Source organism: Harpia harpyja, chromosome 3, assembly GCF_026419915.1.
Source record: "Harpia harpyja isolate bHarHar1 chromosome 3, bHarHar1 primary haplotype, whole genome shotgun sequence".
Taxonomy (NCBI): Eukaryota; Metazoa; Chordata; class Aves; order Accipitriformes; family Accipitridae; genus Harpia; species Harpia harpyja.
This window is the reverse complement of record NC_068942.1, coordinates 69469068-69490570: the sequence shown is the minus strand read 5'-3', so window position 1 is coordinate 69490570 and position 21503 is coordinate 69469068. Positions and strand designations below refer to the sequence as shown.

General features: G+C 41.5%; 1 protein-coding gene across 10 annotated transcripts in view; it reads right to left on the bottom strand.

Annotated features, from left to right (window-relative positions):
- Positions 1-21503, bottom strand: part of EVL (Enah/Vasp-like) — a 159892-nt gene that overhangs the window by 62703 nt on the left and 75686 nt on the right. For all 10 annotated transcript variants that reach the window (XM_052783148.1, XM_052783145.1, XM_052783149.1 and 7 more), the window contains exons 2-3: positions 15617-15785; positions 7875-8052 (exon numbers count right to left, since the gene is read on the bottom strand). In XM_052783148.1, coding sequence (XP_052639108.1) covers positions 7875-8052; positions 15617-15785 — 347 coding nt within the window. The remainder of the gene's footprint in view (positions 1-7874; positions 8053-15616; positions 15786-21503) is intronic.

Below are 21503 nucleotides of genomic sequence, written 5' to 3'. Positions count from 1 at the left end.
CTTGAACATAAATTACTGGACTTATTACATTTTGATAATTAGTTTTTTTTCTAAGCTAATATATTCTTCTACCACTTATTGTACTCTAGTGAAAAAGCCACATTGCATCTCCTACCACTTTGCTCCGGGAACTTTGCCAGTTTGCAACAGTTTCAGAAAAACAAGGGTTTGAGGGCAATGGTGCTAGGGAATCTTGCTAGCAGAAGTCTTCGCTCTCAACGTGTACAAGTCTCTCTTAAATCTCTCAACAATTTTCTCCCCACACAGTTTCCTTCCTGAAGTGGTTTTCATTTAGTGCAGAAGAATTCAGCACAGCAAAAAACATCAGCGAGAGACTCAAGAGCCGTTAGATTTGTTATGCTCTTCAAAGAACAGAGGCACCTTTTGTTGTTCTAGACATGCGACAGCAGCTCCAGTGCTGCTGCTGCTCTAAGCAGGGATATAATAGAGTCCTGCAGAAAAGCGGCTAAGACACGCACAAGCAACATGCCATGGGTTTTTATTTGCATAACACTGGGAGAGCACTTCACTGCCCTGGAAAACTTTCTGCCGTGGATCCCTACCACCTGGGGGACTGAAAAACTGAATTGAAAAAAACCCGATGACTACTTCTATAGAGCAGAATAATTAAATAATGGTTTGATACTTCCTGACAGATGAATACTAGCAATGATGTTTACAGTTCTAGCACTGAAAGGAGTCTGTAATTCCAGTTTATCCATTCATGAGTGAAGCAATTCACCTCCTGTGCTCCAGTCAGCTGGAGCCAAACTAATATGGAAGATTAACCAGTTTTACTCACTACTTCTTCTGGCTGGGCCAACTTCTTCCAGTTCTGGTTTTAAACATGTTTCTCTTAACATGAACTCAACTTAAAGAGCGTACAGAGGTTCTTAGAAATGTCATATATCCACCTCAGGAAGCCAAGGTCAACCTGAGAAGAGGGAACTTGAGAAGTTTTGCAGGCAGGGGAAGCTTGCAAGGAAAGGGCCCATAATTCCAGGAGAAGTGTTGGTTGGTTTAGAAACATGGGCAGTGGACATGTACGAGGACTGTCATCCCCATCAGCACAGTAAGAAACAGCCTTGGGAGCAAGACCCAATGAGTGCTACTACGGCCTGAGCTGATGTTTTTCAGCTGGGGTCACAAGGGACTCTTGTCCTGAAAGGGTCGGGCAGGGATGGGACCTGCTGAACGTGCGGTGGGGCACTGGCTGGGGAGGACCCTTCACAGGTTGCTCAAGAAAATAAATTCATACCTAGTTTGCTGGGTAACAGCTCATCTCTGTCCAGTTTGCAAAGGAAGGAATTTATTCCTATACCAAGCGATACACTAAAAGATTATTTGTAAGTCAGGTGGGTTTTTCTGGAACAGTTCCAGTGATAAAGCAATGCAGCAGATGCAAGGAAAAAGCTCATCATCTTATTTGAATTTTCCCTCCCTCTTCATTGACTTACAAAGCACAGCAAGCTAGATCAGAAACTGCCCTATCTGCAGAGCATTTCTGAGAGACTAAAGTTTATATTGAAACTGGAGTAGGCAGGAGGCTGGAAAAATTGTGAAATTTATTTCTCTAAACCTTTCTCTGGTGCTTTTGGAAGATGTCACTCGGGAAAGATTTATTCCCCTGGGGAAAACTTTGTTTGTTAAAGAAGCAAAAGCTTTTTGTATTTTTAACATGCACCCAATTAACCATTGCCTGTGGGTTGCTATTCTGGCTACCACTAAGTGTCTGACCACATGGACCATATTTACACTAGTAAGTTTAAAAGTTTGCTATTTACAAGTTCTCTATGCCTACTTTATAAATAAGAACAACTTCTGGGATGATTTGGTTAAAAGACCTGCAGCAGAATGGCATGCTTACAGTCCTGCAATGCCTACACAACACGAGGTTACACGAGTCTTTAAATGTTATTAGCACACTTAAAAGTACAACGTGCACAGAATATACCATCTTAGTGGTTTATAATCTGCACTAACACACCTGATAGTGTGGGAAACGAGTCCGCAGCACAGTATGTGAAGCGCCTCACATGGAGCACAGATCTCTTTACGCCAGCACCGTTTTGGAACCAGCTGGCTTCAAGTAGGCATTGTGTTCTGTGGTAGGTCCCTTCCATTATTGATGAGTTATTTTATGTATTATGCAGTACTGTAATGAAGATGCAGTCTTTTGTCTTCCCACACTGTGTCCTCTGTGGTGCTAAGAAGTCTTGGGGCAATATTATCAAATAAAACAGTCACTGCATTGTAGAAGATGAGTGCAGCTGACTGACTTTCCCAGCAGTAACACTTCAGTGCCACTGAAATATCAGGAGACGCGGGACTAGTTGGAAAAATTCTAATGTAAAAATGAACTCAATATAACATTACAAAATTATATTAAAAAAAATTGTGTAGACTTTCATCTGAAATCCAGTGCACCATAATCTTCACACACATCCTGCACTGACAGAAACCTTGCAAATACTTAGGGCGTCTAACTAGGAGAGAGAATGTATACTACATACTGCCAGTTTATCTGCTGTTTGATGAATCAATGCTTTATTCTTCTATTTCTCCCCTTATTTTGGAGGGCTCAAAGTGCTTTCCAAGGAACCTCCTCGCAGCAGTATGGAAATGCAGTCACTTCTGGACAAGGATAAGAGCAGAATGACCGAAGGAATGGAAAAAGATCTCAAACTCCAAAGAACTTCAAATTCAACTTATGGGAAAGGGGGCTAGAGAAATACATGTCAAATAATCCACAATAGTGGAAAAGAAAAGCCAGCAGATGTGCTAATCAGAACAAGAGGAGTAAGGAGCAATCCTTCTGACTGCCAAAATGACCTCTCTGCAGAGTTAAAGCTGGATCTGTGAAGTTCTGTGTCTGAAGGCACAGGGCTGAACTCTGCACCCTCTGTGACCCACACGTCTGTGTCGTGTGGTCTGTAAGCCACTTAGAACAAGAAAATGGCTTTCTTACAAGCAAAAAAAAAAAAAATCACTATTCATTTTCTTCAAACCTCTCCCCTACTATTTCGTGCTTTCCTCCTACTTCTCCCTTCTTAGTCAGGTAAGGCAGCTGACCTCTTTAAACTATGACTAACTCTGCAACATAGCCTTCTGCATAAGGCTTTCCAGCACGTGGTGTGTTTACATTTAGAAATATGATTTTCTTGCATTGTAAGCCAACAATAACTATTCAAGTCCCCAGGGCAAAGACATCAGAAGAAAAGCAAAAGTCTATAATGTGTTACATTCACTATGTCATAGGCAGCATTTACCAGTCGGCTGCATATATAGATCAGACTCTCAATTCTTCTCCAAGAGGTACCAAATCTTTAAGCTGTGGAAGTCCAAGATGCCCTTGCAGTTGGTCACGCCAAGCCACAAAGCCGAGCCACTGTCTCCTCCTGCAGCGTGGAAACATGCAGGTGCTGTCAGGGACCAGCAGGGAAGCAAGGACAGTGTCTGAAGTGAGCAAATAAGGAAGGAAAGAAATGAAGCCATTCCTTTGCCTGTCCCTAGTGATTTGGGGAGCAAGAAAGGAGAGAAAAGAGTCTCACTCCCTCTCTCAGGGAAGTGTAACCACTCACTGGGAGAAGCGCTGAGTGTACAGGCTCCGTTAAACCCTGCAGAAAGTTACCTTCACCACGGGCACCACTGGCTTTCCTGCAAAATCATGCCAGGAACTTGCCCATTTTAGCTTACTGATATCCTCACCTTACGTCCTGCTCCAATAACGGTGCTGTGCTGCCACCGGTCATTGCATTTGTTAAATCTAAGAGGATGTAAGCCCTGAATAACATGAACCTTGTCTGCTTACCAAATGTCAGCCTGCGGGCAGGATCCATGCAAAATGCTTTTCCCACAGTGTCCATGGGCAAGAAGGGGTGATGCTCTGTCCCCAGTGAAACCTGGCTGCAGGTGACAAGGTAAGCTGATGACATTCCTTGGTGATGCTCCTTGCAGCAGGTAGCTTATGCTAGTAAAAGGCCTGGTGTTACAAAGTGGACACCCATGAAAGAAAAACAATTTAATGGGAAGTCATTTGTCATACTAATGGTCTTACTAAATGACACCATTAAAGAACCATAAGCAAGAGATTGGTAATGAGCAAGTCAATGTTATCATTTGCTCTCATTTTGCAGGCTGGCTCAGGACCAACTCTTCATTTTTTATTGTAAAGGAGAACAGATTAAAGAGACGTATAAGGAAATCAAAGTAATTAGGCATATAAACAAGCTGGCAGGTAAACAATTGTGATTCAGTGAGGTAACTGTCAACCTCTAAAGGAAGGACGGCACACATTTGTATTATTATTTTCTTTTTAGTCTTATTTTATCTCATTTCAGATTACTCCTAACATGATCATTAGCAACCTTACAAAGCACAAGACTGAGCTGAGTATGTGTTCAGCTCCTGCACTGCAAGGCTTGCTTTACCCCACCCTGAGGACGTGCACTGGGAGAGGCTCCCATTACAGTACTGAGAATTTGGCCACACGTAAGATGGCCAGCCCCCCCGGTGGGCAAGAGTAATAGAAATACAACTAGACAGCAAGTTTAGTTATCGCTTTTCTCCCAGCCTTCCCAAACTTTGGGACGTCAGACTCCCTGGAAGAATCCCTGTCCAGGGATGATCTTGACACACAACCCAGGTTACCACAGGCTGGATGTAGGATCTGATTCAGCCCATTTAACCGTAGGCATTTAACGAAGCACTCAGTTTAGTTTTCACTAGTGCCCCATGTAATCAGCACACAGATATCAGTGCCTGTGGTGAATGATCTCGGGTATCGTAGCCTCTCTTGTGAAGAAGTGGGACAGTACCATAATTCTCAACACTAGTTCATAACTGTATATTCATTTGAAGTGACTCATGCATTTGAAAGTCAGCACTGCCTAAAAATTATTTCCAACTCCCCAAAACACAGACTGCTATCATTTTTTTAAACTAATTCAGCTTAATGCACCATTCAAAAACCCACACCATTGCTTTGCAACTAAGACTAGTTATTTTCCCAAATGTTACAGTACCCTGACTCCACGTCTGCTGAAGATATGATGCAGTCTCTGATTTTCTGCTGTAGTCTACCATGATTAATTTTAGTCTACGCAAGTGGGCGGTAGAATGAAGGGAGAAGCAATCATGGAAGCCAGAATCTGTACCCAACTATGGGAAGATTAGCAGTACCTAAACACAGTAAAGTCTCAGCAGGGAATATACAAAACAAGAAAACATTAGAAATAGCACATCCCAAGTAGTGCGCATAGCATATCCCAAACTGTAGAGCTAGCAGATAGATAGGGTATTCTGAACGATGAATGTGCCAGGGGGAACCTCTGTTCAACTCTCTGGTTTTGGTTGAGGATTTTATTAGTGTGTGAGCAATTCTGTGCGTACAAATGCACTCCTTAAAGCTGTCATCTGTCTGCATAAGCACATGAGCAACTTTAATACATGGATGCGTAGATATAATAAATACATTTTTTTCCTAATGATTCTTCCATATGAAAAAGCAAACCCTAATGCAGTACGCAGGCAGCAGAATGGATGGAGTATGCAGGCAGTGACTGTGCCTGAAAAGATATATGGATATGTGTGTTTGTGTGAATTCCTGTTTGCATTAATTCATGCCCACAAAAGCTTATGCGCTATATGAGCCTAGAAGAGCAGATCTGAAAAAACATTTTATACCTTATATTCATTATGTACTTTTGTTGTCAACTCGCATGCTGAGATCATTGCAATAACTGGGAAACTTACGGTGATATAAAAGTCCTCAATATAATCTATTATCTATTTGTAGCTAATAAATTTACAGATAAATATTTATAGAAATATATTTTGTAATTAAAAATAATTTTGATAAAAAACTATATTTTGGGAATTTGTTTCATAGAATCAGAGTTTTTTTTAAAAGCCACAAATGCTGAAATTCCCTTTAAACCAAATTTCAGTTTTTGACAAGCTCAGCTGTAAAGAATGGGACAACTGGCAATCTTTGAAACTTCTAACATTTATGTATGAAAGAAAAGGGGTTGTTGAAGACTGAATGTTTACCAGACCATTTTTTTTTCTAAAAAAGAAAGTAGGAAATTTTTTCATCTATGACCCAATTCATGCCTGTCTGTGTGACAACTACAAACTTTAAATGCAAGCTTTTCAGCATGGGCTGGATCTTATGTCTGTAAAGCATCTAACACACTTTGGTGTGCTAAGTAAATGAATAAAAGAATACCCCCCAAAATGCAAATTAGTGTTTGCTATATATTCATAAACTTCTCAGGAGTCTAACAGGCTTTTCAAGTACTCAAAAATACTTTCTTAAAAATACCTGTTGTTCTTTGCTAGGAGTAGCTAACATAATTAAAGTATCCTCTTTAAGATAGTTTCTTTCATTTTAGCCTAAGAGCAATAAATTCTCATCTTGAAAGTCATGTTTCCACAAGGCACCTCCCTGGAATAACCTAAAAATCCTGCAAAAACCCCACTCCCTCTGACGGGAAGAGACAGATGGAAAAAAAACCCCAAACTTAAGAGCTTTCGGAAGAAAGGCAGACCCATCATAGACATTAAACCAATGACTACATCAAAATCATAATCAAAGTATCCAAATTTTGGAGACTCGTCTGGTGGTCTAAAAGGGTTGAGCACATTATGAGCAGCCAAAGAGCTCTGTACTCTTCAGACTTGCATGAATTTAGGACTGGTGAGTGTTGGCCAGATTTCCTCCTGAAGTCTCCTGCTGTGGCACAACCAGAGCTGAAAAAGTTCAAGCTGAAGAAGGCAGAATTCAGCCCTCAGTACTTCTAAATATAGCTCAGAATTTAAGACATTTCTTGATTTTTTATGACTTTTGCATTTGTCAGCTTAATAGGATGAATGGAAATAGCAAAAGAAAAAATAAGAACTTTTATATTACAAATAAACCTTTTAGTAACACATATTTGTGTATTGAAGGTTGTCAGGAGACAATCTCTCTCTAGAGGGCTGCTGTCCATCGCCAGTGAACACTGCAGTGAAACCCAGACGACAGCAAGTGATGTAAACCTTGACTCACTGTGTTTTCAAAAGGAAAATAGGGCTGTGGTGTGTGTTTTGCAGGAAAAAAGACACCACACAAGAACTGCTTTCTGTTCCCAGCCCAGGAGCTGCAGAGAGGTCATAGGCATGTAACTGAGGGCAGTACTTCATCCAGATACTGCAGACCAGAAACCGGTTTCCATTGAGAAACCAGGACTTTATTTTGGGCCCTCGTCAAGCTAGCGCAATGACAATTTCACAGAACAGTAAACTTCACCATAAACTTCAACTGCAGCCAATATAGTACTTAGGAACAACATCAATCAATGTCCAGAGTACAGGCCTTTGCATTTTACCTTATGAAATAACCGAGACGCCACACACTCCTCTTTTTGAAAGCTGGCCCACAAGAGCCAACAGCTGTAGCTGACACCCAACGCACTGGAAACGCCAGCTCGGAGTTCTACCTTATAAAATGTTGCTAATTTTACTCTAGCTTCTGTTTATTTAAAGTTATATTCTGCCATCTTACACATAACACAAGACATACACAGACCCACATAAACCAGTGGGGCTACCTGCCTGCTGAGGCATTCCCAACCAACCATTGATTTCCCATCATGAATTAAGGCACCATGAAAAATTAGAAGGAAAGCGAATAAAACCTGAAAACATGCACACACAATTCATACCACAGCAAATGCTGATCTAAAGGCTGTCTACCAGAGACCAACTTTTTTTATTATAACGTGTTTTATAATGGCATACTATCCAATACAACTGTAGTAGGTGCTTGAAATGTAAAACGTAAGCTGTAAAATGCCACAGATTAATAAAGAGTGTAGTGGCTGCTAACTTACCTCCATCTTGTGAGTTCATGATATTCAGAGCAAACAGCATTGCATTGGAGAACGTGGTAGCCTCTTCTTTGCTTGCAAAATTCAAGCCATAGACCTGCCGTGCATCGCGCCATTGATGAAAGGTAGGTGTTGCTTGATTGTACTTCAGTCCTTTCACAATTGAGTAATTAATCACTACCTGTGATTTGAAAGAGAGGGGTGAAGATTAAAAATAGTTCTGTTTTCAGTGGGGAAAAACCCCAACCCTGTGGTAAAGGTTAATTAAATTGGTAGAGGCAATTCATATGGCAGCTCCTACATGGCTGTACAGTAAGGCAGCGTGTGTTTTGATGACAGAAGACCCACATATGGGGGTGAGATTTACAACAGTTCAATTCAGCCTCGGGGAGCTGTAAGCTAGTCTTGCAAAATCTATTACCTGGTCGTGTTTTCTACAGCACCTCCGCTGGATACAGCTGTGCAGATACTGCAGACAGATGTCAGGAGCCAGTGCCAGCAGCTGTTGCCATCTTTTGGGGGATGATCATGCACAATTGTCAGAAAAAGAGCCAGACAGCGCTCTTGGCACTAACCCTGCCCTTCAGCAGATAAATGTTTGACTAATTTTACCATGTCTGCTTTTCTTCTCCCATGCACCTGATCACCACCAGCTCCTTATGTTGAGAGAGTTTTTTCTCTAGAATCAGATAGGCAAAGACAAAAACAGACAACCAAATATTTCCTCTCCCACCTCCTCCCTTGCTGTACATGCTGTAATTTCCAGGTAAGGGGTGACTGCGGCAGAAGGGTGTTTCTGTATGTTTTGATTTAATCTGCTGAATACAATGCCCTGTTTATCCTTGGGCAGGGCATGTGGGACACCCAGCTACACAGTACACCTGGGATCCAACCAGAAACCTCCAGTGCTAAAAGTGTAAGCTGCTCTAGCTGAGAGTGGAGAGGCAGGAGTGTCCGCTGCACCACTAATAAGCCAGAAGGACCCATGGCAGAGACAGCACCCCTGAGATACCCATCTGTGGAGTGGCAATGGCACTCTGTTGTGATGCAAATTTAAGAAACAAAATGCCAACAGAAGGAATCATAATTATTCTCACAAACAGGCAGAGTGCACCTGAAAACAGGGAAGGAGTAGGAAATGGAGGCTCCCTCTTCATCAGCCCACACGTGCTGGGGGCAGAAGGGAACCAGGGATGGAGAAACTTAAAATTATGAGCAGGGAAAGTCTGAAGTTCATTATTCAAATATAGCAAATCTGGTTTTGAATATTTGAGACTGTCTCTACAAATGGAGTTATTTTGCCTGGAGTTTTATGAAGAGCCAGAATAATCCCACAATTTCTGGTCCTCATTGAAAGCAAATCAATGGAAATCCTCCAGCAAACTAGTTTGTATGGCTCATCTGCAAATTAGGCAGGCTGGACACTGGTATACAGGAGTAGGAAGAGGGATTTTGGTGCACGCTGTCTGGGAGCTCACTCTTAGCACAAGTCTTACCATCTTGGACTTGGTACGAAGGGAGCAACAACTGAAGGCAAGGGAACAAACAGCCAGTAACGAATAAATGCTGTACACAGTATTTACTGTTACAGGTGGATCCCACACACCAGAAAACCTACCGATACATCTTTTTCATAGTCTGATTGACCAGTACTTTGGAAAGTTTTCTGTTAGTACTATTATTGCATCTAAAAAACTCCAACATATTTAATTAGATTAACAATATTTTTGCTAGATGACTGACAATTCTTCTCAATTATAAAAGCAGAGTTTTAAAACTAATTTCAAAAATGAATGACTCCTAGCTCTGAGATTTGACTTTTCAGTGAATTGCCAATTTAAATTGGCAGAAAAACATTAGATGAGCACCTAATACATAAGGAGCAAATTGTTTTTCACACATTCCTACTTTTGAAGGATGGCATTGTCTCATTGATATAGCTAGTTAACAGATGTCTGATAACTATACTATATTAATATATAAAAAATGATGGAAACAAGCAAAGAAGCCATTACACCAGTAGATAATTACAGATATACTCTATTTCTATAATGCATTTACTTACCTGAGCCAGCATTAAACAGTGATGTAGCAGATATAGTCTTTGAATACTTGGTCTAGCTTTAGGCATAAATTATCCTGATGGTTATTGAACATCCAGTATCTGGTCCGACTTTTGCTCTCAAACCAATATCATTATTAAGTTACCATGTAAATGCACTGGGCAGCAATCAGATCTACGCTGCTTTTTTTGCCACATTTTATAGAGAGACTCCTGACCTACGATCCAAAGGGAGATGCAGGACAGCCTGCATTTGGTACACAGGATCCCAAGAGTTGGTCCCCTGAAAATGGGAACCGCATCACCAGCATACTGCGCAGGAAGGCACCCACACCAACCAGAATGACATGGAAACCACATCGTGCTGGTCACAGCAAAGCCATGAACTCACTCTTCTAGCTGACAGCTTAGATAGCCCTTTTCTCTTGAAAAATGGTGACACTACCCCCCTTCTACCTCTGAGCATTGGGAGAGCCTGTACCAATGTTGCTCACACTCAAGGGGTCTCTGGAGCATCAAGTAGACTCATAGCTGGATTACTAACCCAACAGTTTTAACATGTACCAATTTTTAAGTTTTCCAACCACTTCTGAGTAGCTTAACCAAGGGAGGGCACAGCTAGTATCTTCAAGGAAATGTTTAGAAATACTGTGATCTTCTACCAGGCTTTACAAAGTGATTATTTCTCACCCACTAAAAGTATCTTCCGTTTCAAAGGACAGCACTATTAAAGTCCAAAGAGCACTAGAGGGTGTAGTGCAGTTGTATAATGAAAGACAGGAATTGTAAAAACCTATGCCAAAAATTGTTTAATAGAAGTCAGGTGAACAGTTCAAAATTTGCTTTCCCAGAACATTGACACAAGGAACTCAGAGAATCCGCTGTATTCTGAGGGTTTGATCCCTTCAGTGGAATAAAGACAGAATTTGAATGTTGACCTTCATTAACCGTCAGGATGCCTACGCATGTAATACCTTGTCTTCAAACTGAAAACAGAGAGTTTAAAACTGGGAAATGAAACATAAAATAGCCAGAGTTTCATTTTATCTCCTTTGGCTAATGTTTCTAGAAAACAGAAAAAAGAGGGCGGTTCTCCTGCTGTTGTTAAGAATGGGTGCACACAGGTATCCGGTACAGATGGTGCTGAGGCTCTGCAAGGCACATGATGATAAGTAAGTGCTTCAGAGCAGTAATTAAAATAAAGAAGGTCCTCCTGTTTGGAGCATGAGGATTTTTTTTACATGTGTTTCTAAGGGATCTTTACTCTAAAGCTTCATATGTCAGTAAGATAGCATCTGCCATGCTGAGCAGACCAACAGTTCATCTTTTAATCTTCAATTGTAGTCTATAATAGGTGAGTTGCAGAAACTTACTGGAAATCTTGCAGAAATAAGTAATGGATTTGTCCATAACAAACAGATCTTCCTATAACTCTTCACTCAGAGTTTGTCTGAAAAGCTGAAACATGACATTTTATGTGCTTATTTTTTCTTTTCCAACCCCTTTTAGTATTTTCTATCCTGAAACAAAGTGGCCTTGTTTCTGATATAAATATCTGTGTTGTTTTGAACCCTGTTAAATTCTGGATTTCAATGATCTTGTATGGCAAGGACTTTCACAGACCAGATGTGCATAGTATTAATATGTTGACACCTTTCAATATTCCCATCTCTGTAATGTTAAAAAAAGATTTGCTTCACTTCTACCTAGTACAAATCATCACCCTTTTATCCGAGGTTGAAGTGTAGGCTCTCTGGGGCAGGCAGGGAATTTTGGGATTTTAAAAAGCTCAAAACCGAGAAGCCCTTCCCTTTGACTGCAGTCTGTAGGCTGCTGAGTTATAAATTGTCAGCAGTGATGATGGTGGTGGTTGACAGGACTCACAAGAATGGGGCCAGAAGGGATTGAGTGGGCCTCAGGACCATGGCTGAGGTGTAACCACAACCAAGATCACGGGAAGAGCTCCCACACAAGTCTTATGATCCATACTCTTTCTTATTGAACCAGAACAAGACATTTGCTTGTTTCCCCAGAGTATGAAATGGTTCAGAAGTTTATTATTAGCTTGGGGTCTGCTGCACCTCCAGCACTCAGACTCCTCTCACAGGGAGCCGTCATATGATTACTAAAACAGGAAGGATACGGCATAGCAGCTAAAAACTGCTACAGTTGAGGCCAGGTTCTTTATTTCTGTAAGCAGGCCCAAACCTGACCAACTTCTAATAAGTTACAGCGGTGATTAATTGGTTCTTTATTTTTCAAAAAATGTGGTTTAGTTTATATCCCAAGAATGCTGTCCCCATTTCAGTTTTGGCTTAGGCGCAAATGTAAAACGTCCCACCTTCCCCAAGGCCCTGTTTTTACATTCACTTCTCAGCCGCATCAGTACACCAAACCCTCAGGAGGTATGATTCACTTTAGACTTGCACCCTCCTCCCCGCCTATTTGTTCAGCACATGCCTTTCGGTGATGAGATCATGCTGAGCTGAAATCACTTGATGTAAAACCGTAATTTTAAACCCTTAGTTGATCAGGACTCCAAACCGGGGAGCTACTGCTTGTCAGCTAAGCCATAAAGATGGACCGCTTGTATGTTTTTAGCTTTGTTAACTTCTTGCATGGTGACTGAAGCCAACACACTTCACCTTTACAACAGGCTACATTACAACAGCTAGCAAGTCGCAACATGACGGTAAACTGTTTGCTTGTGACTGTTGGGCTTCAAGAAAATGAAGGCTGCAAGGAAACATCAAAGCTCATGACGTCAAGTGATTGTAATACTGATCTGGCCTTAGCTTCAAACCAGTTCTGGCCTCTGTGGCTACTTCAAAGCTTCAAAAGTCTACTTCTGGTTTTCTGAAGATTACTGCTCAGGCCAGCATGAGTCTATGCAAATGTGCACGTCTGTGCAGAGCAGAAAGTGGAATTCATGTACCACTGGTCTGCAACTTAACGTTGCTGTGGCACGCGAGCACACAATGAGCACGTCACCCAGACACATAAGGACAACAAGAAGTCGGGTAACCACTTCCCTGTGGTGAGAATGATGCTCAAGTTCTGCCACTCTAAAAACTGTATTTCTTTGCAGTGAACGTTCTAGACACCGTCAGCTAGAGAAGCAGATAAACACAGATAAGGTAAGCAGAATGAGAAGACAGTATCATAAACTCTACAACATGCACCAAAAAAGGGTTAGAAAACAAGACAACAAAAGGAGTCTACAGAAGAAGATACGTGGAAAAAAAAAAGGATGAAAATTAAAGAGAGAGATTATTAGAGGTTTAACGTAAAACAACAAAAATTTAAAGGGAAACATTAAATTCAGGCAGGGATGAAGTCATGAAGATTACTCTAGTCTGTGCCTTGCCAAACAGTATGTAATAAAACTTAAAATTGTTCCACTGTGGTATTGTTGTGTTACGTATTTTAAACTAGTTTCTCAACTCTTGGAAATCTGCGTAGCTTCATTAGCTTCACTATATGTCAAATCACATATTAGCTGAAGATTGGTCCTTTTCAGAAAAATATGGCGTTCCTGGCAAAGCAACAGCTTTTACTAAAACCTCACTGTCAGTGTGATTTAGCAGAACCTGAGAGCAAGCACGAAATGGCTTGTACAGAGAATTATTTTAACTGAAATTCATTTTTGTTCTCGTTAAATGCAAATACTTAGCAAGCCTAGCAAGCTTATGATTCCAAGTGAGACTCATAAAATATATTAAATTCTGAATCTTGAGACTTTCAGAATGTTCCTTTTCATACTACTATGCTACGCTGTCTTGAATTTACTTTATTCATAATACTGATTTTTGTAATCATATTTAAGGTAAATACTTTCTTTTAGACAGTTTTAAGTGACTAAGGTAACCTGTACTTTTTTGTTTGAGGGAGGATTTTTAGTCTTTAAACTCCAGAAAAATATATTCTTCAATATGTTTCCTTCTGAATGGAGATGATTTTTAGATGGCATGCAGCCTCTTCGTAAGTAGGAACATTTGCAAGCAAATAGAATGTTACAGTTAATGCAAAACATGTTTAAAGTAGAGATCAAGGTTTGACTTTATTAAGACAGACCTCTAGTACATAGCCTCCCTTACACATATATGTAGATTTTATGACTTTTGCTTGGTTTACACCAGCTATTCAGACCCACCTTAGATTGCAGTCACATTAAAATAATTTACATTCACCTGCTGACTATGTAAAATAAACAGCTAGCATGGCCTGTTACAAAGCAGTACTGGCTTTCACAACTAAGGCAGCACTGGATTTCATTTATTTTTTAAAATATTTCCTATTTTTGAAATGGAACTACATTAATGTATTGTCTTTGCTCTACTGAGAAGGATAAAAGCAACGGCAAAAGATATGGCAAATGTTTCAAAAGTGCACTGCAAGGAGCTGAAAACCAATGTGTTCAAAACCCCCACCTATTTCTATTCTGCTTTTCCTTTTTCAAAACGATGACTGTGTACGTGGACAGTGTAGCAAAGTCACTAACACTTCCAGTAAGCAACCTAACTAACTTTTCCAGTTGGGCCAAGGATCATTACAGCTGACAGCTGAGGGACATCATCTGCATTTCCATGAGCAGATCGGTCAATCCAACATCTGTGGCAGCTGAGAGGTGGTGGTGCCCTGGCTCCTGCTCTCCAGCTTGGCTTGGCTTGGCTTGGCTTGGCTTGGCTTGCCTTGCCTTGCCTTGCCTTGCCCTGCCCTGCCCGTCCCACACTGGCAGCAGTGTTCATCACACCTTCCCAGTAGGCAACGCCGCTCTGTGAACCAACAGGAAATCCATCGCCCGCTTTTCTCCGATTCTTCTGCCAGGTGGACGGCTCCAGGTGAGCATGAGAGGCAGGCAGCCTGGGTAGGCTGGGCTGCCACCGCCGTACCGGCCTCACGCCAACGCACAGAGGGAGTCCCCCACTCTGAAATTTCTGCTCTAAAATGCAGGTGGCACTATGGTATAGCACCACTACTCCACCCAAGTAAATTTTTGTAATTTGGGGTCTAAACGTGATATTTGGTTACGGAGCTTCTGATGGCACGCACTGCCTGGCACACTCGTGAGCCAGGCTGCCCAGAGCCATGCCATGGCAGCCCCAGGCTGAGCACCGTGCTTTGGTGGCCAAGGGGGGTCCGATCCCAGTTCCGATTATCTAAATCCCACATAACTCCTTTAATACCCAGGGAGGTCCTGCAGACTTAGGCTGCCGTAAATCAGATCACAGTGTGCACCTAGGATTTTAAAATGCATTACGAGGAACTAATTAACTTCTCACAGCAATATAACAATCACGCTTTGTAAGATGGCAGTGCAGAATGATTGATTTCTTTTTTTTTTTATGTAGTACTAAAAATGAGCAAAAAGTAAGTTGGGGGAGCTGAGAGCAAAACGTGCAGAATGAATGAAGACTCATTTCACAAGGAAAAATGGAGGGGAGAAAAATAACATTAAAATCTCTCTGGCATCGACCAAAAGTTTTGTTTGCAAATAAGCAGTAATAAATTATGATACATTCTGTGTGCAAAAAATTATACAAAATCCGAATGACTGGAGTAAACAGACTCATAGGCACCTTGCAGGGAGCAGGAAATGTTGCTAGACTACATTAAGTATAGAACTGATGGTATCAAACGAGATCAAAGGTTAATTTACAGGAAACTCGATACAGTTACTCACTTGTTGATCTTGCAGTTTAACTCCAACTACCCTGAAGGTGTTAGTGGCCGTGTTGTGGTATATGTTGATTCTGCTGAATCCCTGCTGTCCAGGTTTGATTGGCACCCATTTCTTACTGGTATCATCATAGACCATAACTGAAGCCCGGGCTTGGCAAATACTCTGTTCACTGGAGAGCAAAAACAACAAAATCAGAGAAAAAAACAGTGAATTTGCTGCATACTACTGAAAATATCTAAAGGAAAAAAACCAACAGAAATTATCAGAACTACTTGCAACATATGTTTTGTAAGAGATCTGCTAATCTTTTGAATGCAATCTGCCTGTTAAATTAAAGCTGGCATGTATGTGTTCATGGACTTAAAAAACTCCAGTATGCTGCTGTTCTGAACTGATAATCTACTTTATATAAAAATATTAGGCCCTGAGGAATAACTTGTTTCACACAAACGTTATGAAAACTGTCCAACAGTATGAATGCTCCATTTATTTTATGTACCTGCTGGCAAATGAAGCCTTTCACATTTACATGAAAACTTACCAATATTTTACAGCTTACTGACAAAATAAACGTGACATCCACAGCTGAGTTACACATTTAAAACTGGAAGCAAGCAGACCTTGAACCAAAAGCCACGTTAGGTAAACTGAAGAAATCAATTACGTTAATCCAGCTGATGCCTAATACCCAGACCCACTGACGCACTTAGAGTCCCAGAACACACGGGGCAAAGCACACAGGAACTCTTTTCCTTCATCCTAGTCACAAAGAAAGTGGGAAAGGGGAATCCATGAATGTCTGCATTTCAGTGTTAAAGTAAATAGCCATTATTTTGTATAGCATTAATATAGAACTATTTTTGTTCTGTAGATTCACAGAAATTCATCAGTTCTTTACCTCTTGCTTGCATATTCGTGACTAATATACATATACTAGATTCATGCTAAAACACACCTTTCATGTGCAAGAAAAGCTACTGGCAAATACTGTTGAGGTGACATGTCAATATGGATCAGGATTTCAATCCCCGCTCTCCTGACTTCCCAGCCACTTTTCTTATACCAGAGGAAGTAAGAGTTTCTTATATGAAGAAAAAAAAGAATCCTCCAAATTTTGGAGATGTGAGATCTTCAAATGTAACAGGGATATCCAACAAGCAAACAGTGCACATCAGGCCTACATAAAACTGTTAGAATTTATGTCCTGTAAAGATCTCAAGTTCATGATCGTCCTATTAACTTTAGACCTATATATATTTATATATACCTCCCTTCCCTAGCCCAAGCTGTATTAAATAATTTTTGGCAATGCAATATCAAGTAGTAATCTGCTTTGCACACAAATCCCTTTTTTCCCTCTCTTGCATATACCTCTCTGTTTTGATTTTGCCTCAGTAATGCCTTACTTGCACACAAATACACGAGAAGCTCCTGGGTGGTGCTAAACCATATCCCTGCACTGCCACAGCACCAAATTACACCACTTGTAAATTATACCAACTGTTGCAAGCCCAAACCCACCCAACCCTCTCACTGTCATCATCTCAATGAAAGGGAGCATGTTACTGTAAGTATTAAGAGGATCTGGGTAGATTACAGCAGAAATTTTCAATCTTTTCTGATTTGTGGGTCTCAAAAAGATTTCCAAGGTAGATGCATCCCCCATTGTACATTAAAGCCTACTGATGCTGGCTTGTTTTATCAGTCACTTTGCACAGCCTCCAGGCAGCCCACAGACCTCCTCTAGGCTGTGGGTAAGACCCTGAAAACACTTCACAGTGTTTACAGAGGGAGCAACGATGCTGGCCAACATCTCCATAAAGAACAAGGTAAGAAAATTCAGAATAAAGTGTATTTTCATTACATAGCATGGAAACAGCTAGACTCTGTTACTGGAGCAATATATTCAGAACAGAAAGATTAAACATTATTTTATTTATATTCTTCAGAATTTATAAAACCAAGCTCATCCACCAGTTGCTGTTGCTTTGTTATGTGAGATACCTGGAGAACAGCTGCGCCTTTGCTGATGTACTTACCCAGCAAATACCTCTCCATCCCTTTTTTTAAGGTAAGCTAATGTCTCGTGGCAGCTTTTCCGTGTCTGACACTAGCAGCTGAGGGATTTGAGCTCGCTCCAGCCTGCCTAATCCTCCAACTGGTGCAAGAGCTGCAGACTGGCGGCAGCAGCGGCATTGCCTGCATCCTTCACACCTGCCCGGGGACGCTCACTCTGCTCACTCGGATTCACAGATGGGGAGGATGGGAGAGAAACGCACCAGCAAAAAAGCAAGTACACTGGATTAGTTTTGCCGTGTGGAAGTGGAATGGCTAAAAATAATCTCTGGTGCGGTCCTGTGGCTGGAGGGTGCCCGCCTGCCTGTGCTACCAGGCGTCTCGTGCCACCTCCAGCTCCAGTGGTGGGGGGAGCATCAGCTGCCTGAGGCCACAGCAAGCCCCTGCCCAGTGAGCCTGCGGGCTCCCAGAAAACACGGTCCCCAGCAGAGTCACACTCAGCCAGCGTGACACTGGGTCCTTCTCCTCAGGCCTTGCTGGTCGCTGCAAGCCTCACTGTACTGTGGTTTCATCAGAGCAAGTCTGGGACCAAATATTGTCCCCATTTCAGATGAATTTTGGAACCCACAATTGCCATGGGCTCCTTAATAAGTCAAAATTAATTAAATTAGCCTTACTTACAACAAAGAGAACACACTTAACCATACACACGAGGGCCTTACAGTGGCGTTATTCGTAATGCCGCATCCAGATTCCAGTCGATACAGCAACTTTGCCTTCAGACTATGATGCCAGTAAAAACTGCGGCTAAGAACCCCTCTACAACCCCATGATTGAAATATAGATGTAGACCCCAGGAGCAATATTTAATGCATGACAACCAATTGTTACTGTAACGTAAAGCAACACATCAAGCTCAATCCCTGCTCTCCCTGCAGTCAATGGAAGTTTTTCATCATTCATTTAAATGGAAACAGGATTAAGCCTGTTATCTGGCCTCCAGTGAAATAACAGAAGGGAACATAAAACAAGTACAGCATGAGGGGAATCCTTTCCTGCAAAGCACTTCATCAATCTTTCAAAACCTAAAATGCCCACAGGGACCCATTGCTAGCTTGCTGTCTCACCCTAAATGGAGGTGTAACTCTTTACGCCTGAAGACTCTCTACTTGTCCTACCCACAAAAAGCACAACTCTCCCGCTGCTGCTTTAAGGGGTTTCCCTGAAAATAGTCCAGAAAACGTTCCTCTTATAAAGGTCAGTGAGAACCTCTCTATTACTCTCAGTGGAGTCCATTATTTTAAACGTAAATCAAGCAACATTGGTTTCACAAAGCTCCAGCAAAATTTTCTGTTATTTTTGGGACCATACACCGTTGATACTTATGTATGTCAACTACACATAACAGATAATAAATATGGGGTTTAGTTGCACTATTGTGCATATGTAAGTCACATTCCTTCTCCATGAGAAGAGTCTGGCAGATATCAGTATTTATACACAAAGTCATGAATGTAGCTTCTAGAACTTGCCTTATATTCCTAAGAATATGCAAAAGTTACTGAAAAATGGATATGTGTTGGAGAATATTCATCAAGTTTCACATACATTTCTAAATATTACTAATTGCCCTACTGATTTTTTACATTACATCAACATGCAAGCAGTCAGACTCATCCACCTGGATTTCCATCATAGGCAATTATGTGTAAAAAAGACAAAACCAGCATCATGGAGGGGTCTTAATTACAACGTTGTTCAGGTTTGTGCATAACACCTACTCCAATCTCTACACTTTGCTCTAGGGCAGATTTAAGACATCTTATTTATATGTGGAGGGGAAGGAGCTCTTCCTAGGGAACCCTTTACAGCCATCCTAATATCCACCCCTAACTACTCTGAAAGCATTTTCTCCTCAGTGCTTTACATCTGTGGGATGGCAAACCTCTGCACCAGGACCACTTGTTTGCCTGAAGTTAAAGCAAATCTGCTTAACTTCACATCTGATAGAAGCAGACTGCACTGGGAAATCCTTCGTTCACAGCTTGTACCTAAAATCCAGCATTCATTGCTGAGATTTATAGAATATTGTTTCAATATTACAAAACTATAAATTAAAAAAAAAATGTTTGCAGATGATACTGTTTGCTTTGGTTTGTGCAACCCATTTTGACCCACTGTCTTCCATCTCTTCTGTTTAGGATTTGTCTTCACAAATTAGCAGATTAGCTAATTTGGAGTTAACCCTTCCTGAAAGGGTCAGCTTTGACCCTTCTTGCCCAGCCCCAGTGAAAGTGGACAGCCAAGCACGGCACCTGGGCTGTGTGGCATGCTTGGGCTGGCCACACAGGTTTGCTGTATCCTCTGTGCTTTGCTAGCTACGGTGTCAGCAGCACTTCCAGCCTCAAATGAGTCACGTCAAGCTTAAAGGTACCAGTTAAGGTACAGAGACTACTGAATTCGGGAAAGCATCTGGGGGTAGCATTGAGGCTGCACTTCGAGACAGTGCTGCAATGAAGGCGGCCTCATCCAGAAATGTCTCTCCTCTTCCGTCTGTGCAGAACTTGAAAAATGCGGTCCTTTCTTCCTGGCTTTTAGTAAATTTATGATTACCAAGGACTCATAGCCGAAAAAGAGCCACAAAGGAGTGTGGAAAAGATAACACAGGGAGTCTTAGGGAAAATATCTGTAGTTTTTGTGAATTATCACAAGACTTAATGGGGCTGCTTGACATTACATGGCTGAGTGCAAGTAATTAAAAAGGAGGAGGAAACACAGGGGGGAACTATATGACAGAAATTACTGTGGAGGTTGGGAGCAGGGGACCCATGGGTTGGGGAAAAGTCCTCCTGCTTCACTCTGCCTAGTCCAGTGGGTTATCCACATGGATTTGAGCAAAAAGCTTGAACCTGAACCACAAAAGACTTGGCATAGAGAATTGAGAGGAAAAAGGGAGTAAACCATAACGGTTGGAAGCAAGTCTTTGGTAGAGAGGCTCTGGCGGGTCTCCAAGGCTTTTCTCTCCTGTCCCAGACTGAGAAAAAGACAAGAGGCCAAGCTGCACTGGTCCTTCATTGACCTGTTTTCTCTGCTTACAAGGTATCTTCTTATGAATAGAACTTTTGCAGAACGTGGTACTGAGTCACTGAGCCCACCTATGACCAGCGGCCCCGTGCAGAGCCTGCCGTGGTGCAGGGTTATCCCAGCCTTACCCCAGACTCGCTGTCCATCACCAGTCCACCCAGAGGTCACCCCTCCAGGGTGGGCTGGTATTTAAGTATTACATTAAGTAAGAAAGTATTTAACCTAACCATCCTTACTGGTGTCAGAAATTGTTAATACTACTTCGCCCAAGGCTTGTCCTACCTGGGAACAAACCCTCAGCACACAGAACACGCGAGATAACTCACAAGCCAATTAACGCTTCTCACTCTACTTGTCCTCTGAGTCTGCCTACAGAAAGTCACAGTTGTGCGGTTAAACCTGACATACAAGAAATAGATGCTGATGCTGATTGATGAAGCCAACAGAATTCTCTCAATGTCAGCTTAAACAGCTAATGTAAATATAAAATACTGTATATGGAGATGTGTTGTCTGTGCGGTACGTATCTGTGTTAACCTCAAAATTAATAAGCTACAAGTCATGTTCCTGCAGCATTTAAAGTGTATTGCAAACCCTAACAGACTAATTTGCTAAACAATTTAATTGGTTTCACTACAACAAATATAATAATGACTGGGATGCAGGGAAGTGTTGCGATAGTTATCTTTACAGGAAAAGGTGGAGATTTCTGTCTGACAACTGGATTTACAGAAACAAAAACCTGGGAGACCCTCTGATCACAAGTCAGTCAGGTCATCTGGGCTCA